A 26,682-nucleotide genomic window follows, 5' to 3' on the forward strand; every position below is an offset into this window, starting at 1 on the left:
CGAGTTGAAAATCATGAACTTCATCTTCTCTTGGGTAAGCTGCTGCTTAGCAGCTAGCTAAGAAGGCAGGCAGGATGGATGAGGCGTCAAAGAAGATAAAGCCAGTGGCTTGTGGATTCTGCAGAGCCTCTGAGTGTGTAGCTGTTCTGTGTACGTGACACGCTGCCTGTTACACGGGTCTGCCCCATGACCCTTACAAAAACTTCTCAGTGGCAAATGAATGCAAATAACCTAACTGTCCAACAAATGGAAACCTGTTAAATAAATTACAGTAGATCCTCAGCATAGAATACCAAAAAGCTTTTTAAATGTTAGAGTAGTTTAAGGAAACACTGTATTAAAAGGATAAGTAATAATATGGAGAGTTTGTGTGTGCTTTTTTGGTTCCTCCCCAAGCCTCACTAAAACAATAAAAGAATTTTTTTTTCCTAAATAAAATCATTGCTTTATGAGAATCTCAGCAGTGATGTTCATAAATATAGACTCTCCGCAAAGGATAACAAGTTAATTAAAACTTGCTTTAAAGCAAGACTAAAGAAACATAAACCCGAGCCTGTAACTAGGGCTTCAAAGGGTATTTTTTAAAGGCACACACCTGCAAAGTCAGGAAGGAGGAGGAGGCAAAAATGACAAAATTTAGGATCACTTGGCTGACGGGGATGCACACAGGAGAGTCCACGGAGATTTCCCACGTGATGTGAAGCAGATCAAGGCAGGATGGGCACAAAAGTCAGGAAGCTCCGAGGAGGGGTTTCTTAAAGAGGGTGAAACTGGGAGAAATAATGTTTCCATTTGTAAAGAGGAGATAAAGTCAACTGGCAGAGCTTTTTGTACTGAAACAATAACAATAGGGAAAATTAAAGGAAAAGGAAAACTTTTTAAAAAGACACCAAAAAGCTAATCAGAAAAGGACTATTTCCATCAGGGTCTAATCAGGAAATAAAAACTAGAGAGTATTTGAACAGAGAAAGCTCAATACAAAGGATTATTAACTGTAACAGTGGATTGGAGTAAGGAGGGATTCCCTAGTAAAAAGTTAATAGAATTTTCTAGAATACAAGAATATAGCAGCCACCGCCTGCCCCAGCTGAGACAGAGTGCCAAGGAACACCCTCCCCTCCACTCCCGGAGCTGAGGTCCAGAGAGGGCACAGCCCTGGCTCAGGAGGACGACGTGGCTCTGCTGGAGAGGGCGCGCCCATCCTCATGAGCCAGGTGTCGGGATCTCAGCTCCGGGGCGGGGAGGGGGTGTGGTCTTCCTCGGCACTCTGTCTCAGCGGGAGTGGGTGGTGGCTGCTGTTCTTGTATTCTAGTGTCTACCCCATATAGTAAGAGCCATGAGAGTTAATCACTAGCCAGATCCAGGGAGACATGGCTCCTTTTTGATAAGGAGGGCTGGGCGACGTGAGAAGGTGCCCCTAGGGTATCAGAGAGCCCATCCAGTTGGTATCAGGAGGCAGAACTGGACTTGGAATCCAATCTCTAGTTCTGATCCTCCGCTAACCAGGTGTGTTTCTCTGGGCAGGTTAACATCAACTCCGGACCTGTTTCTACATCAGCACCTTGAGGCGACTGGACCAAACCCAAGGCCAGTACATCCTTGCATGCCACTTGATTGCTGTGAGGTCGTGGAAAGGAGGGCATTGAACTGCTTTTGTTGGTGTGTTTGAGGTTGGTTGGTTTCCTCCTGTAAGCACTTTTTAAAAGCAACATTCTGAGAACAACTCTCCATCCCCTGACAATAACCCTTTTCTTCACCCCCACCACCTGTTAGACCTAACCAGGGAGCAATCCATCCTCCACGACCCCTCCCGCTAACGTGCCACATGAGTATCAAGTAGGCACTAGGAAGAGCCACAAATGTTTTTATAGAACCAATACTTTCCTCAAACTTGTCAAGAAGTGAATTGCCTGAGAATAACCTACCTGCTGCTGACTGACGTCACTGAATGGGCACACAGGCATCACAGTGAATGACGCTGTGGCTTTAGTTCAGCCACCTCTGCATCCTTACTCAGTGCGCCTCGCAGGTAAGGGACAGGTGTGCTCCGTCACTCACCAATGTCCCGTCACCTTCTCCCAGGCTCCTGCACCTTAGAACAGCAGGAGCTCTCCTCCCGCCCGGGTTTTGCTCACCAGTCCTCCTTCCCTGGTGGCACCAGCTCCCATCAATTTTCTTGACGTAGAATTCACTTCACTAGTTTCAGTAGGATCCATCATCGTGGGTGTATTTTCTTTAAAGAAGGAGGGTGTGTGTGTGTGTGTGTGTGTGTGTGTGTGTGTTTGTTTGTGTGTGCAGGCATCTTGAGACAATATTCCCCATAGACCTCGCCTACTGCTGGACTGTTATCTGAGTCGTAGTACTTGACAAACTGTCAGAAAACTGGAAATTCTGAGACAGTTGAAGGGAAATGCTTACAATGATGAAGGGGCCAAGAAGGAAATGTGCAAAGTTCCCGATTCCCCATGTTTGCGGGACCTGCTCTCCTAAAAACTTCTCTTTTGAGTATTGAGTGTCTACTCTGGGCCAAGTACAGTGTCAGGGCTACAGAGATGCAGGTATGAATAAAACACTGTCCTCGGCCTTGCAGTGCTTACAGTCCAGGGGAAGGGGTCAGACAGATCCCCAGAGATGTCAATGCACATACAACCTACAAGAGGTACAAGCAGGGGACTGAGGCGCAGAAGCCCAGGAAAGAAACCACAGTGAGAAAGGACGGTCAGGAAAGGCTTCATGAGCAAAAGGCATTAGAGATGCATGTAATGTTTTTCACAGATGGAGTTGGAAGTGGGGTAAGGGGGGTTTCCAGAGGAAGACTCTATCACAACCATACGGGGCGGGGAGGAGGTGGCTTCTGAGAGTAAGGGAGCCCTTTAGGGTGGAGGGTAAGGAATTAGCAGAAAACGGGCCTGGGCAGGTGGACTGGCCCCGGAAAGCCAAGCAGAGGAGTGGCCATTGGGTTCAGCAGGCTGTGGACAAGCCCCCGGAGGGTTCTGCAGTGGATCCTCTGTGAGGACCCGTGTGCATCGCCCTTGGCCGAAGGGGGGCAGCCAGATTCCTGCTCTGATTTTGACTCGATGCACTTCAACACAGCAGTGCAAAGAGGGTACCCTGCGTCAGGCACTCCACAGGCGGGAATAATGCTGAAGTGAAGTCAGGCCGGTCTTTTAAGAGCCTTGCAGTTTGGGGACAAGGAAAAGAGAGGGAAGCGGGGAGACTAGACAAGGACGGCTGGAAGCACAATACATCACGTGAGTTGTGAAGGAAGCATCATGCAAGTCTTGGCAAAGTGCTCAGACCTCCCTAACGGGGGCTCTGCCTGGCCTTCCATGCTGTTTGTCAACGCTAGACTGTGAGCGTCTCCGGATGAGGGTCAGGCCTTCCTTGTCTTTGCATGGCCTGGGGCTAGCTCAGTATGTGGCACTTGGTAGACATTCACTGAATGAAGGATGGGAGGGAGGGACAACTCTCCCATCATGTATCATCTGCTGAGTGTGTCTGTCTTCAAGTTCACCTCGCACTGCCTACCTTTGGTTCATATTGTCCCTCTCTCCTCCCGCCCAGCTTTTGCTCACCTGCCCTCCCTCCCTGGTGGTACCAGCCCACACTGTCTTCCTAGACCCGGATTCTTTCAGTGATCACAGAGTCTGTGCTGTATAACTTACACCCCCGTATTCCTTGCAGCTGCTTCCTGTGTGCTACCGTGCTAACTCCTTGAAGGCAGAGTCCCCTTCTCAAGCGATCGCAGCCCCCACAATACCTAGACCACGTTGACTGCTGCTTGGTTGGAAAATAGGCCCATCACAGGAGGAGAGGGCAGAAACTGACATCCTGGCGTGTCCGGCGTGTCGGGCACTGTGCTGGTGCTGTGTGTACACTCACAGCCTGGATAAAGTGGCCTAGTGAAGGGGACACTCGGGGACAGGACAGTTCTGCTGTCTGAAAGCCTTTGACTCAGAGGCCCTGAACCCATGGCTCTCCTCTGAGGACAGAAGCGGGGAAGGTGTCTGTCCTGCAGCGTGTGGGGTGGACAGAGGGTTTGATGGATGTGAAATTAAGCACTGGAGCGGAAACCGTAAACCATCCTCTCGGAATGTCCTTAAAAGGGGCGATTGCTAGCAAACAGGCTACAGGACGCACTGGCCTTCTCCCCGGCCTCGCTGACTTTGTCAGTTGCAGGTGAGAAAGGAGAGACCTTTGGGGTAGAGCGTCTTAGAGGAACTGTGGATTTGCACTTTTGCTTTATGATCTGAACATCAAATGAGCAAGGTGCAGGGAGATTAGCTGACTACAGGCGGACCTATGTTCCTGTGTAGAGAAATAAGGAAGACTCATTACCATCCAGCTCCTTTTGCGAAGAATTATGTACTCCATAATTCTTAAATGACTCCCATGGGCAGAAAATGACTCCCCAACCTTTTCAGGCCTTTCAGTAGAAGGCGGATACAACTTCTCCTGCCTCTGACTATGTGCTCCTCACAGCAATTAATGTTTTCGGCAGAAGGGCTGCCTCCCTAACTGGATTGCCTGGGGCTGGTGTCAAGGATCTCTAGGATCTTCTGAGAGAAGTGCTCACATTTCTGAAATTAGTCCTTAAGCAACCTTGTGAAGTAGGTACTATGATTCACTCCCATTTTCCGGATGAAGAGACCGATACTCGGAGAGGGTAAGGGCACAGCCTATAAGGAGGACTTTTTCCACGACACTCTGTGGCTTACATGAACTATGCCGGCTGAAAGGAGCGTCCGGAGGCTGTCTTTCCTCATCACCCATTTTATGCCATGATGTGTTGCTACGTGAATTATAATATTTCAGTGGCAGGAACACTAAGCCCAAGCTTAGTACAGGGTGAATAAATGTGTGGATGCGTTGCACAGTGGATGCTCTATGTGGAGTCAGTGGACAAGAAACAGCTGAAGGGCATGGAGAATCTCTCAGGCCATTCATGGAGAGCCTACAGGGTGTGTCTAGCATTGGAGACCCAGGACTGCCCAGCCCTCCCTCACGGGGCTTATAGTCCATTGCAAGAAACAGATGTATTAGTTAAACAACTAATACTACAGTCAACTAATCACAATTTCGTTACATGCAGCTAAGTGTAGCAGGGAGCTTTGCTCTGGTCCGAAGGAAGAGCGACTTGAGCTCCCTGGAGGAAGGCTGGCCTCTTTTGGGCAAGAGGATGCATGTAGGTAGGCAGAAGTCCAGGCAAATTAAAAGGGCAAAAGGAGGAGGGAAATTGCTTCCCACAAACAGAACTTGACCTGAGGGCCCCCAACCCTCCAGTCCCATTGCCTGCTTAGGGAAACCAGGAAAGAGAAAGCCAGAGAAGTGACAGGTCACTTTGTGTCGGCAGGCAAGGGACAGGGAGGCGTAAGGAGGAGAGCAGGCTTGCAAGCGGCCGGCCCAGGACTGAAAGGGTTAAGGGAGGGGGGGGCGGTCCAGAGCGGAGACGATAGCCCCGCCCACCGGAGGGCAGGGGTGGGGCCTCGAGGAGTGAGCTCTCGGATTGGTCGAGAGGCAGGCGTTACGCTAGGACGGTACCAACGGTCGGGAGCCCGAGAGGCAGGGGGTGGGGGTGGGACCGCCGGCTCAGCGCAGGGAGAGGGCCAGGGAATGGCCGGGCCAGGGGCGGGTGGGAGCCGCAGTGGCGGCAGCAGTGGCGCTGGCGGCTGGGACCGGTGAGCGCTGCGTGGGGCGGCCCCTCCCCGGAGGTGGCGGGGGCAGAGGGGGCTGCAGTGCCCGGCGGCGGCGTGGGGCGGCCAAGGAGCGAACCTAGGGCCCCCGCAGGTGAGCCGCTTGAGGGGGGCGGAGGTTGCGTGACCCGGGGCCCCGGCTCTGCCCCTGGCAGTGCTGGCGGGAAAGTGCGGGCGGCGGCGGCGCACGGGGTGCGTGGCACGCGGGGCAGGGGGCCGCCTGGGGGCGGGGCGCCTCCCCAAGGAGCCCGGCACCCGCGTCCTGAGGGGTCTCCAGCGGCCGCCACCTGTCCCAGAGGGAGAGCGGGCCCGGGCCGCGTCCCCCCGGTTCCTGCGGGCCGAACCGTGGCGGTGGATGGGACGTGGCCTCGGCCCGAGTGTCCTCGGCTCGCCTGAGGCGCCGGCCTTACCTGGGGAAGCCTCGGGCCGCCGGGGGTCCTTCTAGTGACCAACCCTCGTGCCGGACACGGTCACCTGAGGCGATGGGCACTGGTGCCGCCCTCCCGTCCCCTCGGGCGCCAGTTGCGGGTGGTGAGGGGGGGGGGCCCGGAGAGGATCGTGCACCCCTGGGCCCGCCTCGTGGCCGGGAAACACGAGTGACCTGCAGGCCCGAGGCGGGAGGCGGGAGGCGGGGTAGCTGTGCCCAGGGCCGTGTTCTCCTCGGGGGTCCTCCACCCCGCGCGCGTCCTCGGGAGCGATTTAAGGAAATGATAACGTAGTCCGGAGTGGGTTGCACTTGAGATTTCACTTCCGGGTGTGATGGCCCCACCCTCGAGAAAGAACCTAAAATGTTGCCATTGATGAACGTGAGCGGTTGTCAAGCGGCGTCCTCGGTTGTGGGGATTTGATGTGAGTTTAGTTCTAAGGAGGCGTCTGTGACCTGCGAGTCTCCCCCGCCCCGGGAGGAAGGGGAGGGGCGGGAGGAGGCTGGAGGGAAAGTGGAGAGGACAGGGCAGGATGGGTCATTGCGGAAACCTTAGTCCTTTAGTGGCCAGGTCATCATTTGGATGGCGGAGGAGTTTATTAATTTGGGGAAAAGGAGAGATGCTGATACCCTGGACTTGAGTCTAGGGCCAGGTGTCAGTATCATGTCCACCCAGCCAGTTGCTCTCTGGAGGTTTGATTTCTCACCTTGAAAAGAAAAGTAGGAATTGTGGGATCCTTTAGCTGTTAACTTGTAGGACTTGATAAACATGCAGTCTAGTCATTAAGATTGCTGTTTACCAGTTATTCCTGTTCTTCTTGAGCTGGACGTGAATGCCTGAATTTCCTTGGAGCGGATTCGATACCTCAGTGTGCTTGTCTATTACAAACATTCCTTGAGTTTATGCAGGACCTTTGAGCGAAGCCTTAGAGCACTCCACATACTGAATGTTGTCATCATCAAGACATGTCTTTCTGAGACCGAGGGACAGGTGTACAGAAGCTAAATTACTTGCCTAGACTCAGAGCCAATCTAAGGTAGATTTAAAGTTAATGTTTTGTTTTCAATTAATATCTTTTCTAAAGTTTGTGAAGGTGTTGGACTTTGGCCCCTAGAACCATACAATGCACTCAGTCCACAGGCGGCCTTCTATATTCGAAAGTGCTTATCAAAGATAAAAAAGCACAAGCAGGTAATTCAGACTCTCGGCCTCACAGTAAAGTGCAGTAATAGAAATGGATGGAGGTAAAAGAGGATGGGGAAATCGTGGAGCTCATAGCATTCCTTCAGTGTGGCTGGTGAAAATGTGACATTCATTTGTTCTGTTGGTTTCTCTGGAACCAGTAGGACGATAGCTATGATTTGGTTAAAGAATGAAAACTTGAAAACACATGCTCTGCTTTTCTTTCTAGGTACTTTGAAATAGGAAACAAACAAATCATTGTTTACTGTTCCTATCTAAACCTCTTTTAAAAAAAAAATTCTCACCCTAGGACATATTCATTGATTTTTTTTAGAGAGAGGAGAAGGAAGAGAGGGAGAAACATCAATCATTTGCCTCCCAGACATGCCCCATGGGAACTAAACCTGAAACCTAGGTATGTGCCTTGATGGGGAATCAAACCTGAGACCTTTTGGTGTGCAGGACAATGCTCCAACCAACTGAGCCACACTGGCCAGGGCTATCAGCTAATCCTTTATGTCACAGAATTATTTCATATTGAATTGCTGATTCCTTGACTTTTAGTGTGTTCTCTTGATTTCCATTTGTAGACGCCAACTCTTTCACACAGCCTTAAAGCTTCTGCTCTTTATCTTTTCTGAATTTTGAATTCCTAAATGTTACTTTTCCTTTACTTGCTGGGCAGTCTTCAGCTTCCCAAACTTTGTGTGACCTGCCATTTCAGTGGTGTAAACCCTGAAGCCAGATACTTCAGCTCTTGAATTGATAACTTTTTACTTTTTACAGTAGTAACCACAGTGGTTGTCTCTTGGTGAATGCTGCAATCACAAACAGAATCAGAAGGCTGCTCTTTGTTTTCTGTGGCCATAGTTGCAGACAGTAGAAAGGAGACAGTCTTCTGAAGCTGATGTCACGTCCCTCAGGGACCACGTGCTGGTGGTTTGTAGATGGGGTGGAAAGCACAGTTGCAATGAGGCACTCCAGTTTGCTGTAATAGTGATGGTAATTGGGGTACTCTTCTCTCTGTGCCTAACTGTACATGGCATATAGTAGATGTGCAGGAAATATTTGGTAGTTGAATGAGTGAATGGAAAACAGTATGAAGAAAGGGAAAAATTCTAATGCATATACTAAATAGTTTCATTCCTCTTTGTAAAAAAAAAAAATGTTTCGGATTCCTGTTGAAAATCTGTGGTGGGTATCTGTAAAGGGTGTTCCTTGCTGGAGCTGCTCTGAGATCAGATTGTGTGATTATGTGATGGTATAGCTACCTGCAGCCTGGGAGCAGCCTGTGGTGCTCCGGGCAGGTGAAGCTTCACGGACTTTACTTCCGCCTTCTCTGCCTAGGCCCTAGGCTAACTGAGAAGTTAGATTGATAGTCAGTATTTTTGCAATAAAAGACGACCTATATCTCTTGGTGATTGCCAGTAACATTGACTGTAACTGTCCATCTTCTTGTCCCTTATATTGGGGGTGGGAGAGGAGACTTAACCCTCTCTGAAGTGCTTCTCCAGCAGCTCTTCATGCTACACCTCTCTCTCTTGTCCTTCCTTGAACTGCCTGTGTGACTCCCAAGGACAAGGAATTCATTAGCACAGACCTGGGGTATGGAACAGGAGACCTTACTTTGCAATTAAATCTAGCTTCTGACCAACTGATAATGTCACTATGATTGCTAGAGGAGTGTAGGAGAGAATATAATGCAAAGATCTAACAACGGTTTTATCTTTCTTACCCAGAAGTAAAAGAGGAAAGGCCTGGCTCTGGACCTGATGTCTTGGGGTGTGTCCGTTATCCCAGTATAAGATAAGGAGGCTGATGTAGAAAAGAGATAGTAAGCTTTGGTGTATGTTTGTACTTTGGTGGGGTCTGTACTTTCTGAGAAGGTAACAACCATATGGAGGGGAGGGTACATTATGGAAGGAGGTCAAGGAATGTGAAACAATGAATGTGTATAGAACCAAGTACAGGTGAGGCAGTGAAGTCCATCATTCCATGCTCTCAAATGCTCACTTTATGCTTTATGTATATAGCAGTACCTCATTTATCTACTACTGTTAGGGAATAAAGTATTATGTGCAAAAAAATCTTATTTTAACTATACTTTTGTGGAAAAAAATTAGTGTATTATGTGCTTTGTTTGCTTTTTAAACAGTATAGTTTAAACAAGGTCATTCCTGGCATCCATTACTAAGAGTAATGGAGTGGGGCTTTGAGGTGATTGAAATACGCAGGTTGTTTACCCTGTCTGCTTTTTGAATTCTTGAATCTGTTTTTTAGTCAATCTGTCTCTTTTTTCAGAGGTGGGAAAGCTGTGCTTTTGCTGTTGTTAGTGTCCCTGCTGCCCTCTTTTTAATTTGCAGCTTCTGGTCTGTGGAGTAGCAACCCAGATAACTCTGCCTCCTGCAATTGAATGTAAAACAGCTAAATAGGCTTCATGAGGGTCTGCAGCCTCTTCCCTGTTAATGGGTGAACTTTGGCTGCCCAAAAACCTTTTACTTATTTCTTGTTTCCTATCCTTGGTTTAGATCAGGAGTGGGGAACTGGTTCTGGCCCTGCCAAGGCATTAGGGGTGAGTTAATTAAATGTTTGACCAGTTGCAAAATAGCAGGCTAATTTTTAAATTGATAATTTTGTATGGCCTGTGAATGATATCATAAATATCCAAATGGCCTTGGCAGAAAAAAGGTTCCCCACCCCTGGTTTAGGTAGTGAACTTGTACTATGTATAGGTGCATTTATGTTCCTGTTGTCCTTTCTGTAGGAAAAAAAAAATGATGTGCAAGTACTAGCACTGGTTCTTGTTTCAGAAAGCATTGCCAATGCCACTTGAAACTCTGGTTCCAGCCCTGTCTTGTATCACTCATGGACAGTGTCTTGGACCATCTCCAGTGTTCCTGGAGCATTTCCAGCTCATCTTTACCCCCAGTCCCACCAGTCCCAGGATCCAGGTTGACAGTAGTATTGCCTTAAAAGCTGGAAGCAGGGTATGCAGAAGGCAGCAATTTAGAATTGAGTGTATAAAATTGGTATACAAAATTGCTATTTCTGCATTTTTGGGGACTTAGTTTCCCTGTGTCCATAAAAAGAGGCCACCTATAAGCCAAAGAGCTGAAGAAATTCTTCAGCAGAGACCATAAAGGTCTCTCCTCCTTGCTCTTCACTCCTTTTATTCAACAAGCTTTCATTGAGTACCTCTCATGTGCCCTGCACTGGGCTAGCTTACTTGGAAGTACAAAGAGAGTAAAACATATCTCCTGTCCTTAAGGAACTCACAATAGTAGAAATAGGCATACCAAAAAGGTGTGTGTGTGTGTGTGTGTGTGTGTGTGTGTGTGTGTGTATTCAAGGGATTATGGCTGGAGCCACTAAGCCATAATTCAGCAGAGACCTGCTTGAGGTTCTGTTTCTAAAGTGATTTGTGGCCTGTCAGCTTGACACCCCTCTAGAACTTAAGGTTAAAAATATGAAGTGTTATTGTTGCATAAAGTTTATATACCTTTCCAAGAACTGTAGTGAACTGAACAGTTAAGATGGAAAACATGAAAATCTAACGGAAAATGTTCTATTAACTGAAATTTGATATTTCCACACTATATAGGAATTGCATCCCACAGTAAGCCGTCAATAGTTATACACTAATAACAGAGCAGTGAAATACCTGAAACTTAGGAAGGTTCATTATTCTGGGCCCATTTGAAACAGAATGCAAATTCTTAGGCATTTCCAGAGTTTCTAGATCAGTGAACACTGCCTGTGTTGGTTTTTAAGAACAGATTTCACTAGCAGTATGAGCTAAAAACATTTTTTCTTTTCCATTTTCAAGGAGGAGGGTTAGAGGGTTGCCCTAAATCAAGGTTTAAATGGGACAGATTGCAGGCACTGAGTTTTTTTTTCAAAGAGGGAACAAGCACTGTTGCCTATTTCATTTTTACTCTCACACCCAGGAGGAAAGAAAGGCTACCTTAATGCTTCATAATGCCCAGTGAGTTTTTCAAGTTGGCTTCTTTCACAGGGAACTGTCAGAGGATTTCACCTCAGGGATTCTGAGCTTACAGAGATGAATTCATGTTTAAGTAGAAGTGAAAACAGGGAGGAAAAGCTAGCACTCAGAACAATTTGGACTCTATGGAAATTAGATTTTCTGTGCCTGTAACTTTACTCCTTATTTGTTGTTGTTAGTTTTCACCTGAAGATATTTTTCCATTGATTTTTAGAGAGTGGAAGGGAGAGAGAGACACACAGAGAAAGAGAAACATCAATGTAAGAGAGACACATCGGTTGGTTGCCTCCTGTGCCCTGACCAGCGCCAGGGATCGAGCCTGCAATCTAGGTACGTGCTTTTGACTGGAATCGAACCCAGGATCTTTCTGTCTGCAGGCTGATGCTCTATCCACTGAGCCAAACTGGCTAGGGCTTAAGTTATTCTTAAGGCTTAAGAGCTTAAGGACATGCAAAGCTGTCATCTTTAAAACACAGCTAATTTTCCAAACTGAAGAATATTGTGAAAGGCATTATTTCAACATTTTTTTGTGAAATAGAATAAGTTCATGCTTCCCATCTGTTTCACTTAGATTAAATGTGGTGGAATTGAACTTTGTAGAGGAGAGAAAGAGGTTGTTCAAATGAGTGACAGAGCCAGTCTTGTGCTTCACATAGTACCCACTCTGAACATGCCTGCTTGCTTACAGTCTTAGCTGCTCCTCAAATTGGGAAAGGATTTGGTTTGGGCATATAAGACTACTTGAACTCAGTAATGCAACAAGTGTATTTAGCCCCTGACTAACTCAGAAGACTATAACCAGTGGGGGTTATTTTCTTTGTAATTCTTTCTCCTCTCAGGAAGTCATCTTTGAGTTGTTGATAAAATAATAATGACTAACAAGCAATTGCTATGGGTTGTCCAGGCACTAATTTTAGCAAAGTGCATGTGGTAATGTCATTCATTTTTAACAACTCTGTAAGTTAAGTAACAGTGTTCTTATTTTATTTTTCATTATGAGGAGAAAGGCCTAGAATGGTTAGACATTAAATCACTTTCACAAGTCCCGCAGTAGGGGATACAGCAGGCATTCAGGCCAGCCATTCACAATCGGAGCACATACCCTTAATCCCTCTGCTACAGCTGAGTCTATAGTTAGAATAAGAAGGTGAATTTAGAAACCCTTTAAGTGGAGAATTAGCTGGGAAAGGAAAATATATGCAGATACTGATTAATGTTATTATTTGATATACGTTGTTTTAAGTGAAGACTACCATTTGAAGCTGCAAAGAGTTGTACCCTAGCTGGTTTGGCTCAGTGGATAGAGTGTTGGCCTGTGGACTGAAGGGTCCCAGGTTCGATTCCAGCCAAGGGCACATGCCCTGGTTGCGGGCTGGATACCCCCCAGTAGGGGGCGTCTGGGAGGCAGCCAATCGATGATTCTCTCTCATTGATGTTTCTATCTCTCTATCCCTCTCCCTCCTCTCTGAAATCAATAAAAATATTTTTTAAAAAACTAAAAAAAAAAAAAGGTGTAATATGCTGTGGTGGTGGGCAGCTGGTGGCAGTGCAGGGTGGGCTGGCTTCCTGTAGCTACTTGGGGTTTGTTCAGGTGATGAACAGTGCCATTTGGTATTGGAGGTTTTGACTTCCTGGATAGAAGCACACAGTGCTAAGTGGAAAGGTTTCTGAATGCTCTTGCTTTTACTTCTAATAATTGCTACTAACCATCAGGAGAGACTGCTTTATTTCTAGGGGGGGCTGTTCATGATAATATAGCACAATGCTCTAATGTCACTACCAATTACAAAACAAAAGGGCAGTATATCAGACTTAGCCCAGGTGAAAGTGTGTGTGTTTCTAATTTTTTTTTTCATTAAAGGGTTGTGATTTTTGCTTTTATTTATGGTTTGGCTGAAGTATAAAGGTTAGGCTTTATAAACGGTGCATGTGTAGTGGTGTGAATTTGTGTATAAGGTTAGCCTTAATTGCTCTAATGTATGTAAATGGCTTAAGATTGTGATTAATTTCTTATAATTATGTAGGACAGCTGGGTTCAGCTGTTTGGTTTTTCTGCCCACATGGTATAGGCTGCAGTCACATGTGTGGCTGTATTCAGTTAGCATTTTAACTGGAACTATAATGCCCTTGATGGTTTTACTTCTGTGTCTGGCACCTCAGCTGGGGTGCCAGATCTCTTATCATTCAAGAGTCTGCCCTAAGCTGCTTGGTTCAATCCCAAGTGGAAGCTGTTAGGTCTCTTAAGGCCTAAGCCCAGAACCGACACAGTTACTTCCACAGCCTTCTATTGGTCAAAGCAAGTTACAAAGCTAGCTCAGATTCAGGGGAAGATTCTACCACTTAATGGCAGGAGTTGTTTGTTGGTGTCTATCTACAAAGACAATCAAAAACTCTTAATTAAATTCAGGTCTTACCTCTTATGCTCACCAAACCTTCAGAGGTTTGCTGAAACCAACAATTAACAAAAAAATTTATAAAAGGGCCCTTGTAATTCCTACTTAGAATCTAGGGCAGGGAGCTTGTGTGAGTAAATATGATCATATACTAGTTATATAATAAATTTCATCCCCTTTGCCACATTGCCTTTGTCAGTTGCCCTCTCGTTGAAATGTTCATACTGATGGTTTTCCTTATGGTACTTTACACTCCTAAGGTATGTTATGCTCCATTTATGTGGTAAGCACTTGATTTGACTATCGAATTGGAAACAAAAAAAGGTTATTACTGAAGCTTTCACTTTTAGTTAATCTGAGCAAAGGTTTGGATTTCTTCTCTGTGACCTTAGGAGAAGTAGTGTGAGGTGTCACTTGACTGGAGGGAGACTCAAGGGACATTGCTGCCAATGAGGCTTGGAATCTCACTGGTAGCTTGGGAGCCCATAGTAAGGTAGTGAGTATTGGGCCAGTTGTTCTCATGTTCCTCAGAAGCCACACATACTGAATTTTATCACACGACTAGAGGCCAGATACACGAAATTTGTGCAGGGGGCTCAGCCCTTGCAGCCGTGACGGCTTGCCTCAGCCAGCACAGCCCCGGCTTTGTCCGGAAGATCGTCCGGAAGGTCGTTTGGCTGTCTGGTCTAACTAGCATATTACGCTTTTATTATTATAGATTATTATAGGTAGATGACTTAGAGACCTCTGCACCAATGTGTTTTTCTATCTATATTTCACCAGACATCAGCCAGATTCTTGAACAGAGGACTTTATAGTAGGACCTCACTTCTGTGTTACCTATCACTCTTCTCTCAAACAACTTAACAGTCCTAAGTCTATCATCCATGTAGGATGATGTATGTGTGTGTAGAATGAAAGTAAATAGAGCCTCCCCAGCAAGCCTTATTGAGGTGATGGAGCCGAGAGTGAAACCAGGGTTCAGTAGGAAAATTCCTTATAAAGGTCTGCCTTCCAGAACTCGAATCTGGGAGATTATGCCAACTTTTAGTGTGAAGACTACCATTTGCACTGCCTCTCTTCTATTTAACATTTTTTGAGTTATGTTATTACCTTGAGTTTATTTGTTCTTTGAGGTGGGCTCTGTTCCACATAACAGAAACATGAATTAATGACCATACTATAACTGGGCAGTGTTACACTGTTAGAGGCATTTACAAGCGGAAGTGAGGGCATGAAATAGAGCTGGAATGCAGGTGAAGTTTTCATGAATAATTTGGAATATACCCGGTGATATTGCTTTAATTTCCTTAATATTTGAAATGGGCATCTTAGAAACCCAGTTTGTAGATGGTATAGTATGCTGCTATCTCAAAGAAGGTAATATTCCATGGAAAGCCTGTCTTGGGCACCCTCCCTCTCAAGGATACAGGAGTAAAGTATACCATCATTAAAAGATGGAATTAATCCATATCATACATTTTTTTCTGGAAGAGGAGTCTTGCAAACTCAATTTTTTTTAATTTTATTTTTTGTTAATCCTCACTCAAGGATATTTTTCCATTGATTTTTAGGGAGAGTAGAAGAGAGAGGGAAAGACGGAGAGAAACCGATGTGAGAGAAATACATCGATTGGTTGCCTCCTGCACATTCCCCAACCAGGACCCAGGCTGCGGCGGGGAGGGGGAGCCTGCAACCAAGGTACATGCCCTTGCCAGAATTGAACCCAGGACCCTTTGGTCCGCAGGCCGACACTCTAGCCACTGAGCAAAACCAACTAGGGCAAACTCAAACTTTTGTAGAAATTCCACTGTAATTTCTACTAGTACATTGTCAATTTCTTAAATATCTTTGTGTTTTCTGAAATGTCAGCAGCAATAGTGTAGGTAAAGAAGTAGATTGCCAAAAAAAGGGAGGACAGCTGATTATGGATAGCCAACGCCACTTGATACATACTCATTTAGGTTGAAGCTGAGAAGAGAGTGATGCCTAGCCACGAGATTGGCTGAAGCCATGTAGGGGAGGGCTTTAATGCCTTGCTAAGGAATTTGTGGAAATCAAATGTGGTATGTGATTAGAAAACTGGTTTTGCTGCATTATCTAGTCTGTATTGGAGAACCTGGTGGCCCAGAAGGCCGTTCTTTCAGTGATCAAGTAGAAGGTGATAAGCACTAAGTTAAATTGGCGGCTGTGGGGATGAAGGACAGTTGGAGAGAACAGTGCCAAATTGTGTGTGATATTATTCTACCCCGATCTGATGACATCTCAGCATGAAAACTTGCTTCGTCTCTTTTTTAAACCTGCCCTGCCTGCTAATCTGCAGTGGTAAAGTGAAATAATCTGACAGTTGAACTCTTCAGTTCACTTGATAGAAACTTCCAGTTGAATGGATGAATTGTTTGCAGCCCTAAATTGATGAATGTGTTCTTCTGAAGCCTTTTCCAAAGGTTAATAAGGTTGCAGAACTTAAAAGCACACACTCAGATTGCAGAATTGGACAATTTGTTTTGTATGAATTTTGAAGCTGCTAGAACTTTCTATATTAGTAATTTAAAAAAACAGCTCAGTATTCCTTACCATTATTCTAAATGTTTACATATGATATATTTATATAGCATGAGGGAATTCCTATTACTATAAATGAAATGAGCAGCATCATTAGAAGTTTATAGGTTAACCAGACTTTAGTTCTGAAGAATGTTTTATGGCAAGTGAAAGGCTGTTGAACCGACGCCTTTTCTAAAACTGTACCAGTGCTGTAGGGAGTTGTAGCTGGAGGTGCTAGGAAGCGATTGGTGACACAGAGAGGTTTCCGTGTTCCCTTTCATCACTGCAGCGAGAAATGTGTACTGTTGTACAAATAACTGAAGAAGTTGTGTGGTTCAGGTTGTATTGGGACTAGCAAAAGTCTGCAACCTGTTCTCCTAGCATTGCTGTTATCAGTATTCACAGGGAACTGTTTTACTGAATGTCACACCAAACTTGATAGCTGTCACAATTACATTTTGGATGCACTGGAATTGCCTTTGTTTCAGCTAATAGTGTTACATACTCCCTGGGAAATGATGATGATGAAACAAAACAGGTGGCTGGAGATAATTAGAACTTGAATTTGACTCTGATTTTTCTACTTCTTGAAAACTAACATGAAAAGAATAGTTGTTCAATCACTAAGAAGACACTGCATGTCAGCAGGCTGACCTCAAAGTGCTTCTTAGAACACATTTGCTCGAGTAGACTGTTGGGGATGTGTTTCAGCTGTTGTTAGGGGAACAGTCAGTCTCCAGTTGGGGTGGATATGCTTCAGGCGGAATCATTTGCCTAAAAATGATAAAACCTTTTGTATTGGTTTTATTTCTTCGATTAATGGTTTATGTTGTTAAATGAATTGGTGAGGCGACACCCTGTTATCTTCTTGTCATCTTTGTCTTAGCCCAATACTGGGCTGTCTGTAAGCACACAGAGAGCAAGCTTGTGCATGATTTCAAATGACCCTGTGGGGTAGAAAGCAACCTGTCAGCATGCAAATGAGACTGGATTGTATGCTCTTGACACCCTTACACAGATCTTGTATCTGGAATATTTTAGCTTGAGAATTGACTGAATGTGGTTGGCCCCAACTGCAAATAGAACTTCTTTATGTCTGTGGCATCAGTGTTTTTGTTATGTGTTTGATCAGTCCAGACTTAATCGTGTTGCTATAGTACCAGGTTCCATTAGTGTTCCAGTCATGTTTCACTTATAGCCAGATGGTATAGGGATGTTTTTCCTTTACTTAGTTTATCCAGATTTGGTTATCTATATTTTATAGAGATTTTAATTTTGAAAAATAATTAGTGGAAGGCTGATTAAGTAGAGATGTGTTTGGGTGTTGTATGTAAATACATGGTCAGCAGATATGACACGTATCATATGAAAGATATTATTGCTGGGAACTTGGATTCGGAGGAGTTATTTGTCTCCTCTGTACTCTCATTGGCATTTTTAGGAGTTCCTGTCTTACAGTGTGTCATAAAACTTACCTTCAGAGAAGAGAAGAACTGGAAAGCTACCAAATATTGGTGATTTGGATGTTCAAAACTCCTTTATGGATTTTGAAAGGTAAAAATGAAAGTTATGTAATACAATTCTTTTTTCTTGTTAATCCTCACCTGAGGATATTCTTTCCATTGATTCCTACAGAGAGTGGGAGGGAGGGAGGGATGAAGGGAGAAAGAAACATCTGTGTGAGAATTGGTTGCCTACCTCTCATGCCCCAACTGGGGTGGGAATCGAACCTGCAACCCAGCCCTTGAACAGGAATAGAACCCCAAGACCCTTTGGTTCGAGGGCCGATATTCTACCATGAGCCACACTGGCCAGGGCAGATTTACTCAATTCTTAATGTTTTACTTTCGTTGTGTTTTTCCTCATTGTTTTGGTTTTTAGGAATTCGTAGCTGTTCAAATGGCTCCTAGATGGCTCTGCATCTTATAAAGCAGTATTTGCTTTTAAATTTTAACTATACCTAGTTATTAACTATTAAGTTTTTCCCCAGACTAGTTAATTTTAAGTTATTAGGTCTTCTCAAGCATAGGATTAGCAAGGTGTAATGTATTTGAGGTTTGCAAAAGTTTCAAAGGGAAGGACAGGATTTCTGATTGAATTTTGCTTTATACTTGGGCTTGCAGGAATTGTGGGAGGTACTTCAGTGAAGAAATGGACCAGTGTGTATAATCATGGAGTCTCCTTGCTAACCATCACCACCTACTCTCCCTGATACGTGAGAGAGAGTGGGTCTGGGGAGAAGGAAAGAGGTCAACATGAAGCTGAAGCAGCGAGTCGTGTTGTTAGCAATTCTCCTTGTCATCTTTATCTTCACCAAAGTTTTCCTGATTGACAACTTAGATTCATCGGCTGCCAACCGGGAGGACCAGAGGGCTTTTCACCGAATGATAGCTGGCTTGCGGGTGGAGCTGGCATCCAAGCTGGACCACACCTTGCAGTCTCCCTGGGAGATTGCAGCCCAGTGGGTGGTTCCCCGGGAAGTGTATCCTGACGAGACACCAGAGCTGGGGGCAATCATGCATGCCATGGCCACCAAAAAAATCATTAAAGCTGATGTGGGTTACAAAGGGACACAGCTGAAAGCCTTACTGATACTTGAAGGAGGACAGAAAGTTGTCTTCAAACCTAAGCGGTAAGTCTTTATCTTAGAAGTTACATGTGCTAGTTGGTTGATGCGTGTAATTTGGGATTGTGTAAGAGGGGTCATCTCCTTCTCTTGGTTTTCTCTTCAGTAAAATGAGAGGGGTAGACTGGAAGATCTCCGAAGTCTTTTCTAGGTCTTAATGTTCTATGAGTCTTTGAGTAGGGGAAATTCTAGGAACATAATTTGGTTCCATATAAGACAAATTTTTTACAGTTAGAGCTGTCCTTGTAAATTTATCAAGTATCTACTATGTTCCAGATGTTAGAGATACAAAATGAGTTGGTTAGGAAATAAGCCACTTGTCACCAAAACTGTGCAGTTAGAGACTAGATAACTACATGTTTTAGAGAAGGAGTTACCCAGAGCTGGAGTGGGTTTTGGATCAATGACTAAAGTCCCTCTTAGGGCTGAAGCTATAATTCTTTCACCTGGGTTTTCTTCTTGCTTTAATTTTAATGAATAGACTTTTTTCCAATCCTCATTCGAGGATATTTTTCCCATTGATTTTTAGAGAGAGAGGAAGGGAGGGGAAGAGACAGAGAGAAACATTGATATGAGAGAGACCCATTGACCCTTCAGTCCAAGGGCCAGTGCTCTCCAAGCATGTCAAACTCACGGCCAGTAGACTGCATGCCTCATTTATAAATTCAGCCCACTGGCTGCGAGTTTGACATGCTTGCAATCACTGCGCCAAGCCAGCTAGGGCTAGACTTTTATTTATTTTTTAAGCAGTTTTATGTTTATAGAAAAATCGAGGGTGAAGTACAGAGAGCTACTATGTATTCCCTCTCCCCAGTTTCTCATATTATTATCTTGCATTTGTGTAGCACATTTGTTATCATTGATAAGCCAGTATTTATTAACTACTGTCCACACTTTGCATTAAGGTTCACTTTGTGTTTTATATTCTGTGGGTTTTGATAAACATATAATGACAAGTATTCACCATTACAGTATCATACAGAATAGCTCCCCTGCCCTAAACATTCCCTGTGTTCCACCTATTCATCCCTCCCTCCCCCTCTCCTTCCTCTCTCCCTCTCCTTAGCCCCTGACAACCACTGATCTTTTTACTATCTCCATAGGTTTGCCTTTCCCCCATTTATAGTTGGAATCAGACCTTTTGTAGCCTTTTCAGATGGTTTCTCTCACTTAGCATTATGCATTTAAGGTTTCTGTCTTTTTTAAAAATATATTTTTATTGATTTCAGAGAGAGACAGAAACATCAATGATGAGACAGAATCACCGATTGGCTGCCCCTCCTGCCCCCCGCCACAAGCCCCCACCAGGGATCCAGCCCGAAACCCCAGGCACGTGCCCCAACCAGGAATCTAACCGTGACAACCTGGTTCATAGGTGGATGCTCAACCACTGAGCCACACTAGCTGGGTTCTCTGTGTCCTTCTGTGGCTTGACAGCTCATTTCTTTTTATTGCTGAATAATATTTCATTGTCTGTATGTATCACAGTTTGTTTATTCATTTCACCTACTGAAGGACATTGTGGTGCTTCCAAGTTTTGGAAGTTATGAAAAAAGCTGCTACCAACATTTATGTGTAGGTTTTTGTGTAGTTGTAAGTTTTTAGCTCGTTTGGGTAAATACCAAGGAGCACAATTGCTGAATCATATGGTAAGAATATATTTAATTTTGTAAGAAACTGTCTTCCAAAGTGTCTGTACCATTTTACATGCCCACCAGCAATGAATGAAATTTCCTGTTGCACCACATCACCCTCACCAGCATTTGGTATCTGTGTTTTGGATTTTGGCTATTCTCTTAGGTCAGTGGTCGGCAAACTCATTAGTCAACAGAGCCAAATATCAACAGTACGACGATTGAAATTTCTTTTGAGAGCCGAAAACTGACTTCTGCGCATGGACCACGAAGTTTCAATGTGATATTTTGTGGAAGAGCCACACTCACGGGGCCAAAGAGCCACATGTGGCTCGCGAGCCGTAGTTTGCTGACCACTGTCTTAGGTGTATAGTGATATCTCATTGTTCCTTTTACCTGCATTAAGCAGAAAACAGGGCCATTTTAGTTACCTTGGTCTAAACTTGAACTGGAGAGTGGACTGTCTGTTGTTAAACAGTGACCCCTTTGGACTTCTGTAAGGATCTATGGAGATAATTTGTGTGTCAGTTCTGTAGTATAATTTTTTTGAAAAATTTTCTGCAAATATACTAGTATGAATTTGAAATAGGTTAACATGGTAATTCATACTCCTTTGCCAGGAATTAGTAAGGGGTGAATTTTCTCAAAGTTGGTAATATCTGAAATTTTCTGTGTACTAACTTTTTCCCCCACTTCTCAAAGGAGCTTTTGAAAGAATTAAAACACATACTTTGGGTCTCTTGCTGGAGTAGGAGAAGAAATACGGGGTAAAGATACACATAACTCAACTGTGAGCAGAGTAGTTGGCCTTGTGCCTTCATTATCCAACTCTCAGTATATAATAGGCAGCCAGAGAACTAATATATTGGGATCCCAGAAACTGAAGAGATCTGCATTTACCTGGAACTGGGAAGCATGATATATGGAAGGTGTGGGAATTAGGAAAGCTTACAAATGCAGTTGACTTTCGGCGAACACAAGTCTGATTGGCAGGTAATAAGGAAAGTATAGTTATATGGGTCTTGGGGCCTAATTTCCAATGACTGCACACTGTTTGCCAGGCATTGCACCAACTACATTTGTATCTGTTAATGTCTCTACCCTTCTTCACAACTGGGGGCAGTCATAGTACTTGTTTCCAGAATAAGAAACGGAGGCTTAGGGGCAGTAACTAACTTGACAAGGTCACCCTGCAGCAATGAATGGAGTTGGCGTTTGGCTCTGTTGGAGTGTGAGCAGCTGGTGGTGTGCTGCACATGTAATTCTCATTTGTTTGCCTTCCTGTAAGTGTGATGACGTGGCACACCCATCATCAAATATCGCTAGCTTAGTTTTGAAATGTGGTCTTTGACCTCTTGGTTTTGTAGCCTGAGAGATAAGCAAATAGATGAGTCGTGGGCATTTTTAAATAAGAAGATATCCTCTCCACACCCACTGTTTGTATACCAGAGAATTGAGAGTGAGATGGGACAGCAGGAAGTGTAGAAGTCAGGTAGTCCGGGTGTGTGCAGTATTAGTACCAGTCCAGGTGCTTTGCAGGTACGCCTGGGTGTTTAGACAAGGTACTAATATAAGGGGAGGGAGAGGAGCCTGGCTGGTGACTAGGGGAGGTTGGTCTCAGATAAATGCATAAACTAACCTTAGTCACTATTGCTTCATCTCATATCTCGTATAATCTTCTCATTGTCTTCCTCTTCCAGACCATGCTGAACCCTTCTATTCTTCCCCCAGTACCCATAATCCCTGTGCTGCCCAGCTTCCAACATCCAGGGACTTCCCATTGCTCACTAGACCAAATCAGTGTCCACAGCCTAATAGGCCCCTCACAGTCTAGTCCTCCTTTCTGCACCCAACTTTTTATTTCTGTCAGACTGGTCCCCTTCTCCTCACCACCTCCTGAAGAGCCTGTGTCCACCCCCAGCTCCAGAGGACTGTCCTCCCCCACCCAGCAAGCTGTATGGGCCCCTGCAGTGGCGATAGTGCTCTGAGTCCCAGCACACACTGACCTGTGCTGACTCCACCTGGCACTGTCGCAGACTTGGGAAGGTGGCTGTACGGTTAAGTGCTCGTAGAAATTGATTCCAGTCCTGAAGGACCCAGCACTTGCTACTGTGACCCCGGGGACTTCAGAGACTATTTAGTCCTCGTGTAAGTGCAAATTAATGTCCTTGGTCAGACTCTAATGCCCTTCACCAGAGGGTAGGAGTGATTTATTGGCCGTTACTGTATGAATTTTGCTGCTCTGTCAGGGACTTAAGATGGATCACTGTGCTGAGAGGAGGAGCTGGGTCCTCACTGCTAATGGAGACTTGCTCCTTTCTGTACAGCCCTTTGTGGTTCTGGCTTTGCTGGAGCCTGCTTGTCCATGTCCTGCTCTCAGAGGTGGGGGATGGAAGATAGATGATATGTAGGACCACAGTGGCGCTTTTATTTACACATTTTGCCTCATATTATAAAAGTGATTTTTTTCTCAATGTAGCTGTCTCCATTCTGGAAGTAAATTGATTGTCACAGGCACATACTGTAGTTATAGTGAGGACAAGATGGCGGGGGCCGGGGAGTGGGTAGAAGTGAGGGAGTGGTCTTAGGGAGTGCTGAAGGGGGCGCTGGAGCTCAGCTTATCCAGCTACTGGTTTCATGGGGGCCAAAAATGAGACCCAGAGTTCTGACGCCACATTTCACACACCTGAAACATGAGCTAAGGGTTTGGACTTTCTGACTCCTGTAAAGCTCTTTCCTTCTGATTCTTAGTCCTTTCTTTCCCCTTCCCTCCCCGCCTTCTTCTCCAGCCCATTTGCAGAGTTCCCGGGTTCCTCTGGTCTTACCTTTCCCTTGGAACAGCCTCTGATTCACTAAGAGGAATAGACTGCTCATCACCACGTGTGTTCCTATGGCTCCACTGGAGTCAAAAATGAAGTATCCAAGGACTGCCCCCAGTTTTACTGCAGCCTACAGCTGTAGTGGGGAGAGAGGTGCTTGAAGTGACAGCTTTGGCTTCAGTTCCATTTTAAAACGGAGACTTTTAATTAGGAGGGAGCCAGTATAATCCTAGGTAGCCTAAACAATGCTTTGACACTAGAAACAAAAAAATCCATTTGAGTATATTGACACTGCTAAGGAGAAGCTGGTGTCCAGCAAGGTGCTGATGCATGGCTGTCTTCTAGCATGTGTTTCATCACTTTGCCTTGATAAATGTGTTTCGTGGACATGCTTTCACTTTATATTCCACAGTCATTATGTTGAAGGTCATGCCTTTTCTAGTACCATTTCCCACTTCCCCACATTCTTGTCAGCTTTGGAGATCCATGTGTCCTCAGCAGAGCAACTCTACTTCAATCTCAGTTTATTTCTAGTTGACAGTTCCCTGTATAGCTAATAGGTCTCCTTTTGAAACAGGAAATGTAGGTGAACAGTAGAGTGAAATGTAGGTGAGTTAGGTGTCTTTTTCTTCTCAATTAACAGGTTTAAATTGTATCTATTTTTACGATTAGTGGAGAGAAATATGCCAGTTTTCATTATCCTGTGTTTGTCATGCATACGATGTAGAATGGTGTTTGAGGTGACACAGATCTTAGAAATTGCCTCTTAATCAAGCCCCTGGTGTTGTAGGTAAGGAATGTAAGGTCCAGAGAAAAGGGTTTTGCTCAGGCAGGTAGCTCTTACTCCAGCCCAGTGTTTCTTCTGCTGTATCATCATAAACATAAAGAGAAACAGACCAGCTCTTTTCAAATGCACCTTTGCCTACTTATTAACAGAAAAAGGTGTATCGGGATCATTTCCCAAGAAACTTAAACTTCTCTTACAAGCCTTTTGCGATAGCCAAACAACTACAGACCTTACCACTATTGTGGAGATACAAAGATGGTCCTTGCCCTCCAGAAAATTACCTTGTAGTTTGAAAGTCTTTTCGAACTAGGATAAAAAATAACACCTTCTGAGTTTTATTAATAGAATGATTGCTGCGATAGAGAGAGAACACTGGTTTCTTCTCCACTTCATCCTCGCCCTGTCTACCAGTGACTAGTGTCATCCACGATTGTCTCAGGGTTGACAGGGAAGGTGTTATGGAGCAGAACCAGGCTTGCCGAAGTATCTGTGCACTGGCCCTGGTGCTGGCACCTGTGGTACTGATGTATTCATGTCTCCATCTGTGCTTCCCATTCTCTCTGCAGGTATAACCGAGACTACGTGGTAGAAGGCGAACCCTACGCTGGTTATGACAGACACAATGCAGAGGTGGCAGCCTTTCACTTGGACAGGTATGTGTGTAATCACAGTGGTTTACTTGCATTATTTCCTTTCAAAAATATCCTGGAAGAGAGGGCTAGTGAACTCCCCCCTCCCCCCCATAAAGGCTGTGACACTAATAACTTTGACTTGTTACCTACTTTGGAGATCTGATTGACTGATTCCGTGAAATTTGTATGAGTCCCTCATAATTCAGGTGGTACTAGGAATACCAAAATACATTTCTTTCTTTTTTTCCTCCATATATTTTTATTGATTTCAGAGAGGAAGGGAGAGGGAGAGAGAGATAGAAACATCAATGATGACAGAGAATCATTGATCAGCTGCCTCCTTCAGGCCCCCTACTCTAGGGATCAAGCCTGCAACCCGGGCATGTGCCCTGACCAGGAATTGAACTGTGACCTCCTGGTTCATAGGTTGATGCTCAACCATTGAGCTACACCAACCAGGCCCAAAGTACATTTCTTAACTCCAGACTTTTTTGGGTTATTTCATTCTGGTCTGTCCTCTGTCATTATCATGAATGAAGATGTTACTGATAAATAAAATGGCAGGATGAAAACCAAGATTTGAACTCAGATCTCTAATTTGAACTGGTCATTTATTGAGCCTGGCAACACTGTTTTGTTTTTAAGGAAGTAATACTGACTTATCCCCATTTGCTAGAAACATAGAGCATGACGTATATAATGAATGTTATTGTCCTTTATATAAAACTAGAGGCCTGGTGCACGAAATTCGTGCACGGAGAGGGGGGTGTCCCTCAGCCCAGCCTGCACCCTCTCCAATCTGAGATCCCTCTCTCAATCCAGGACTGCTGGCTCCCAACTGCTCGCCTGCCTGCCTTCCTGATTGCCCCTAACCACTTCTGCCTGCCAGCCTGATCACCCCCTAACCACTCCGCTGCCAGCCTGATTGATGCCTAACTGCTCCCCTGCCAGCCTGTTTGCCCCCAACTTCCCTCCTCTGCCAGCCTGGTCACCCCTAACTGCCCTCCCCTGCAGGGTTGATCGCCTCCAACTGCCCTCCCTTCAGGCCTGGTCCCTCTCAACTGACCTCCCTTGCAGGCCTGGTGCCTCCCAACTGCCCTCCCCTGCTGGCCATCTTGTGGTGGCCATCTTGTGGTGGCCATCTTGTGTCCACATGGGGGCAGGATCTTTGACCACATGGGGGCAGCCATATTGTGTGTTCAAGTGATGGTCAATCTGCATATTACTCTTTTATTAGATAGGATAGAGGCCTGGTGCAGGGGTGGGGGCCAGCTGGTTTGCCCTGAAGGGTGTCCTGGATCAGGATGGGGGTTCCCTTGGGGCGTGGGGTGGCCTGAGCAAGGGGCCTGTGGTGGTTTGCAGGCCAGCCATGCCCCCTGGCAACCCAAGCGGAGGCCCTGGTATCTGGAATTTATTTACCTTCTACAATTGAAACTTTGTAGCCTGGAGCGGAGCCAAGCCTCCTGCTCGCTCCATGGCCGACAGCCATTTCTGTTGGGGTTAATTCACCTTCAATAATTGAAACTTTGTAGCCTGGAGTGGAGGCCTAGGCTGGCCAGGGCAAGTGGAAAGCTTGGCTTCCTCCATTGCTGGGGGAAACCCTGGCCTGCTCTCTCCAGCTCCATGGCTGCCGTCATTTCTGTTTGGATTTGTTTACCTTCTATAATTGAAACTTTGTAGCTTGAGTGGAGGCTTAGGCCGGCAAAGGCATTCGGAAAGCTTGGCTTCCTCTGTTGCCTGGAAAACCTTGCTCTCTGTGGCTGTAGCCATCTTGGTTGGGTTTATTTGCACACTCACTCTGATTGGCTGGTGGGCGTGGCTTTGTGGGTGTAGTGAAGGTGTGGTCAATTTGCATATTACTCTTTTATTAGGTAGGATATGCACAGCTTCAATAACCCTAATAATTCCAAAGGAAAAATAATAGGCATGAATTCTATATGT

The 26,682-nt window shown here is 45.2% G+C and overlaps 1 protein-coding gene and 1 long non-coding RNA gene across 6 annotated transcripts in view; one reads left to right on the forward strand and one right to left on the reverse strand.

Moving 5' to 3' along the window:
- Positions 1-738: 738 nt before the first annotated feature.
- LOC129147862 (uncharacterized) lies at positions 739-6,378 on the reverse strand. Its single transcript, XR_008555081.1, has 3 exons — positions 6,104-6,378; positions 2,136-2,233; positions 739-770 (listed from the first exon to the last, which is right to left on the reverse strand). It is a non-coding gene; the product is annotated as an uncharacterized LOC129147862 (long non-coding RNA).
- FAM20B (FAM20B glycosaminoglycan xylosylkinase) overlaps positions 5,634-26,682 on the forward strand; it is a 36,995-nt gene continuing 15,946 nt past the window's right edge. For 2 of the 5 annotated variants that reach the window (XM_028152094.2, XM_028152097.2), the window contains exons 1-4: positions 5,634-5,787; positions 17,685-17,797; positions 18,367-18,875; positions 24,676-24,762. In XM_028152094.2, the coding sequence (XP_028007895.2) occupies positions 18,499-18,875; positions 24,676-24,762 (464 nt within the window). In that variant the 5' untranslated portion in view covers positions 5,634-5,787; positions 17,685-17,797; positions 18,367-18,498. Of the gene's footprint in view, positions 5,788-6,442; positions 6,543-17,684; positions 17,798-18,366; positions 18,876-24,675; positions 24,763-26,682 lie in introns of those variants that run through there. The other 3 variants (XM_054711462.1, XM_054711461.1, XM_008145891.3) reach the window with 3 other exon arrangements.

The sequence above is a fragment of the Eptesicus fuscus genome, chromosome 22 (assembly GCF_027574615.1).
Source record: "Eptesicus fuscus isolate TK198812 chromosome 22, DD_ASM_mEF_20220401, whole genome shotgun sequence".
Classification (NCBI taxonomy): domain Eukaryota; kingdom Metazoa; phylum Chordata; class Mammalia; order Chiroptera; family Vespertilionidae; genus Eptesicus; species Eptesicus fuscus.